Source organism: Cucumis melo, chromosome 7 (genome assembly GCF_025177605.1).
Source record: "Cucumis melo cultivar AY chromosome 7, USDA_Cmelo_AY_1.0, whole genome shotgun sequence".
NCBI lineage: Eukaryota > Viridiplantae > Streptophyta > Magnoliopsida > Cucurbitales > Cucurbitaceae > Cucumis > Cucumis melo.
In genome coordinates, this window is record NC_066863.1 from 18043131 (window position 1) to 18048265 (window position 5135).

Sequence of the window (5135 nt, forward strand, 5' to 3'; positions counted from 1 at the left end):
TTGTATTACCCTACAACAAACTACTAAATGGGGCAAACGGAGAATAAATGTTTCTCCGCTCAACACTTTTTCGATGAGATAGATAACAATAAGTATAATCACTAACATATAACAATATCTTTTATAAATTATAAATATAATAAAATTTATGAGATATTTTTATAACAATAATAAAGAAACAAACTATTAACATCCTACCGTTAAAAATCACTATAAAGGATAATAATACATTAAATTTTATTTTGTCATAAAAGTGTAAATATTTTTGCGTGAAGTGTAAATATTTTGTCTACTTGATTTTGCCATGAAGTGTAAATATTTTGTCCACCTAGCCTTTCTAACAATTCTTCAAAATTTTATTAACAATACATTTTTATTGTCGATAAACTCTATTCTATTGCAAATATTGCAATAGACTATGACAAATTTCGCTATATTTGCAATTCTTTTGAAATGTTGTTATATATCTATATAGATAGTTTTTTTCTCTCTTTGGTCTTTCTTAATTATTGTTATCGTACCACTTTTTTCCTTAATAATTTTTAATATGGTACTTTTGTTTATGCCTTTCCGATATTAAATTTAAATTAGGATGTCGTTAACCGATATCTTTTATTATATTACTAAAAATTCCATAAAACATACAAAAAGAAAGGTAATAAAATGTGACGTGTGGATAAAATATAAACCAATAAACATAAAATATTTATTTCTTTAATTGTTTTTATTTTTCTTTTCTTTTAGGAAATATCCATCAAACTCAATATTAATATTATAGTGATATATCTAATCAATAATTTCATAAAATTGAAACCTCAATATTTCTAACAATATCAATATTTTAAAACTCTTTATTTTTACATAATTATTGGGATGATAGGAATAAAATAAAATGAAAATATTATCGATAATATAATAATTTAATGCGGTGGCACCAACAGATTGAGTAACTTAATGCTTTTTATGTTGTATATATATAAATAGGGGAAACTTATGTATCAGGTTTGCCATTTCTTCTTTTTTTTTTTTTTTTTTTTTTTTGTTTTGCGATGAAATCTTTTTTTTCCTCTTGTCATTTATTTCATATTCTTCCTCCTCCGATTTATTTCATCTGTCTTTCTTCTTTTTTTTTTTCTTTCTGCGATTTCTTTCCACAATCTTTCTTATTTTTCAATTCTTTTTTTACGTTATTAAATTTTTTCATCGTCTTTTTTTTCGCTGCAATTTCTTTCCATCGTCTTTCTTCTTTTCTGATTTTTCGATTTCTCTCAATGTCTTTTCTTCTTTTTTTATTCTTTTTTACATCGTTTAATATTTTCCTTCGTTTTTTCTTTTCTAATTCTTTTTTACGTCATTAATCTTTCAATCGTCCTTCTTTTTTTTTTCTCTGATTTCTTTCCATTATCTTTCTTCTTTTCCTTTCTTTTTTTACGTCGTTTGAATTTGGATAACTAAATCTAAACGACCGTGTACAAAAAATAGCAAATCTAAAAAATAGTGTATAAAAAATCTTTAAAAAAATCATTCAGATTGAAGTAGCCAAATGTAAACAATCCTGTAAAAAAAATCATCGGTAGAAAAATCTAAGCGATCGTGTACCAAAAGAATTTAAAAAATCATTTAGTCAAATCTAAACGATTGTATAAAAAAAATAAACGAACACGTAGTAAAAGAATTTTTAAAAATTGTTTAGTCAAATCTAAACGATCCTGTAGCCAAATCTAAACGTGTACCAAGATTTGAAAAAAAATCGGACCCAAATCTAAACGATTAAATCTAAAGATTGTGTAACCAAATTTAAACATAACCAAATTAAACAATAGAATTGAAAAAATAAATTGTTGTCATATTTAAACGATCACCAAACAATAGTAAAATTCAAATCTAAACGATCGCAAATATATTAGGCATGTGTTGTTGACGGTGTAGTTAACATGGTATTTTTGGTATTTTAGATCTCTAAGATTTTTCTACTTTCGGAATTGTTCTATACAACGTAAATACTTTACATTTTCTTATATTTTTTAAAAGATGCCTATAAATAAGTAAAGGTAATACCAAATTTAGAAATTGGACGTGTGGTAAAATTGTGTTCCAAGTTATATAAAACTAAGGTTGAATCTCCATTTTTTACATTTTTTTCCATGTTATTTTTATTAATCTATATAGTTTCCATCAGTAAAATTTCTGGGTTGCGTGGTGGTGATCATGATGGGAGGGAGAGAGGTTGAATCAAAATTTACTAAAAATAAAAATTAAAAACAGTTTATCGTATTCGTGTAGTACAAGCTAGCAGGTTCATCAAATGGAACGCTATATGATACCCATGGAGGTCTGAACTTCAATCTAACAGAAGATATGAATATTGAAATTAAAACACACATTTACGAGTTATCAATAAAACTTCACAACTCTACCCTTAAACTAATTAACCAACAACAATTAGGGCTGCATATATTAAATAATAACCAAACCAAGTTTAGGGAGAAGAAGATGTTGCAGGAGGAGGGGACAAAAATGGGATGGAAGGGAATGAAGTTGGAATGGTAGGGATTGATGGAAAGTTCGGAAGTGCCATTGTCGGGAGCGGTGGCAACGCTAGCCCGTTCGGAAGCGGAGGGAGATTAACCTTCGGTATTGTAGGTTGTGGTAAATTTGGAAGAGTAGGGTTTGGCAAGGCAGGGAATGGCGGTATCCCGGTTGGAATTGCTGGAAGATTTGGCATCAAGGGCGGAGTGGTTTGCAAAAGATGGCGAGCAGCTTGGCCGAAGTTGATGCTTGAGAGAGCCAAAGTAGCCATAAAGGCAATGATCAAGAACTTTGAAGAAGCCATTTTTTTCCCTTTGAGAAGATGATTTGAAGTTTTTGTTAAGATGAGAGATGAGATGCATTGTAAGCCATCATGATATGTTTATATATTGGTTGGAACTTTGGTTTAGGATAATTTGGTTGATGAAGGTCGGTGTGTTCTGGCCGCCATTGATATGATCTTGAAAACAAGAAATCTTAGTTTAATTACTTTCTTGAAGAATTTGTTCAACAACTAAATGACAAAAATGACATGAACTTGGAAATTAGATCACCAAAGTAGATATTAAGTTGGATCAAGATAAGTGTTTTTATGTTTGTTTTTGTTGAAGAAATGTTATTTTAATTGATTTTACATTATTTGATTTTAAAAATTAATTTATTTGATAATTTTGGAAATTAAATTGTTATTTTTATCTTTGAAAAACAAAATATTTATGAGTTGTTTCTTTTATTATCCATTTTTAAGGAGTTTTTATCTTATTTCAAAAAAGGTAAAAGATTGTTCAGTTTTCGAAAACCAAATTAATTAGTTTTATAAGTATTAATAAATTTATTGGTTTGTTATATATGTACCCTTTAGGATGTTTTAGAAACCAAATCAAAGTCCTTGTAAACTAAAATTTTTAGTTTTAATATTTAGAATTTAGTTATATTTAATTAGGAAAGACATTAAAATAAATTATGTTTAAACTATAACGATAAGTATTAAGAAAACATTCTTTTTTACAAATAAAAAATATAAAACTGATAATAGTTATTAAATGAATTGAATTAGGTAAACCAACAAACCAATAAAGTTAAGAGTTTGCATGACCGAAAACCTATTTTTACATTCTAAGTGATAATTTAGCTCTTTTATTATTATTATTATCATAAATATAACAAGAGATTTTATAATGTATAACCATTTTGGTATAAAATATTAAGTATATGTCAGTTTATTAAACAATTTGCAAATATAGCAAATTTTTTATTTTTTAAAATATATTCCAATATTGTCCTTGTTTTAAAAACGATGTTGGCGCAAATTTCTCCTCCTCCTCTGCGCGATTTTCTCCCTTCTCCAATATATTCTCCACGATTTTCTCCCTTTTCATCTTTACCATTCTCCACGTTAAGAACGCCTTCTTCCGCCTCCAACAACGCCTTCTTCCGCCTCCAACCAGTCGTCATCTTATTGTCTATTTTCTCACATCTGGTATGTAATCTTTGATTTTAGTTTCGTTAAATCTCTAGATTCTTTCTTTTTAGTTGTTTCCTCTTATTTTAGTTTTTCTGTTTTAATCTTTGATTTTAGTTGTTTCCTCTAATTTTAATAATTTGTTTGAATCTTTGTAGAATATTTTTTTGTCGATTGCTTTTAGGTTAAAAGAATTACATGTTCCTTTTATTATTATTCTGATATGACTTCATCTTCTGGCAGAATTACATGTCTATCATTTTCTATTAATGATAGTGATAGACTTGTATATCCTAGTGTATCACTGATAGAATTCTATCACTAATACACTATGATACAAGTCTATCACTAATAGACACTTTGTCTTCTAGCACTAATACCTATTTTTTTTAATTCTACAGTAATTTGGAATTATGATTAAACTTCCAATAGTAGTGTTTCATAGTGGACAGTGGGATGATACAAATAGTTACTTGAATTACAAGACTACAGGTGTATTGGTTGATGAGATGATGTGTTTTGAAAATTTTGTGAGTTTGATATTAAGAGAAGTTCGATCTGATGCATCTCCTTCTTCAATACAACTGTCAATCTTATTGGATTATGGTATCACTGATATTCAAACTGTGGTTCAAATTCAAGAAGATAAAGATGTTACTTGGTTTCTAAGTTTAGTTAAAGGGCAAATTACAAGACATTCATTAGTTGCCCATGCTATTGCTCATGTCTCTAATATGGATTTAGAATGGTCTAGTGTTGTTGACAGTGGGATGGATAATTTGTGTTCTTTGCTGACTTCTTCTTCCATTGATGATGATTTTCAAATCCTTACGGATATTCATGTTAGTAGCTTGTCTTCTACATTCGATTTGAAAGAAAAGGATATGTTGCTAGCAAGGAACTACTATCAAAGTCATTTTACTACATTGCTATAAAAAACAACTTTGAGTTCAAGACTGTGAGATCAAATTCTAAATCTATTGAGTTTAAGTGCTCCCAAGATAATTGTCCATGGTATGTTCGTGCATATCGTTACAAGGGTAGGGAATTATGGCGACTAAGGAAGTATATTGCTAATCACAATTGCTCCATAAATGTTATTCAAACTACTCATAAACAAGCATCTTCATCATTGATTAGTGAT

At 28.3% G+C, this 5135-nt stretch overlaps 1 protein-coding gene across 1 annotated transcript; it reads right to left on the bottom strand.

Annotated features, from left to right (window-relative positions):
• Window positions 1-2238: 2238 nt before the first annotated feature.
• LOC103501166 (protein PELPK1-like) lies at window positions 2239-2937 on the bottom strand. Its single transcript, XM_008464671.3, has one exon. It carries the CDS (start codon window positions 2831-2833, stop codon window positions 2480-2482), a length of 354 nt encoding a protein of 117 aa, XP_008462893.2. The 5' UTR covers window positions 2834-2937; the 3' UTR covers window positions 2239-2479.
• Between the last annotated feature and the right edge of the window lie 2198 nt (window positions 2938-5135).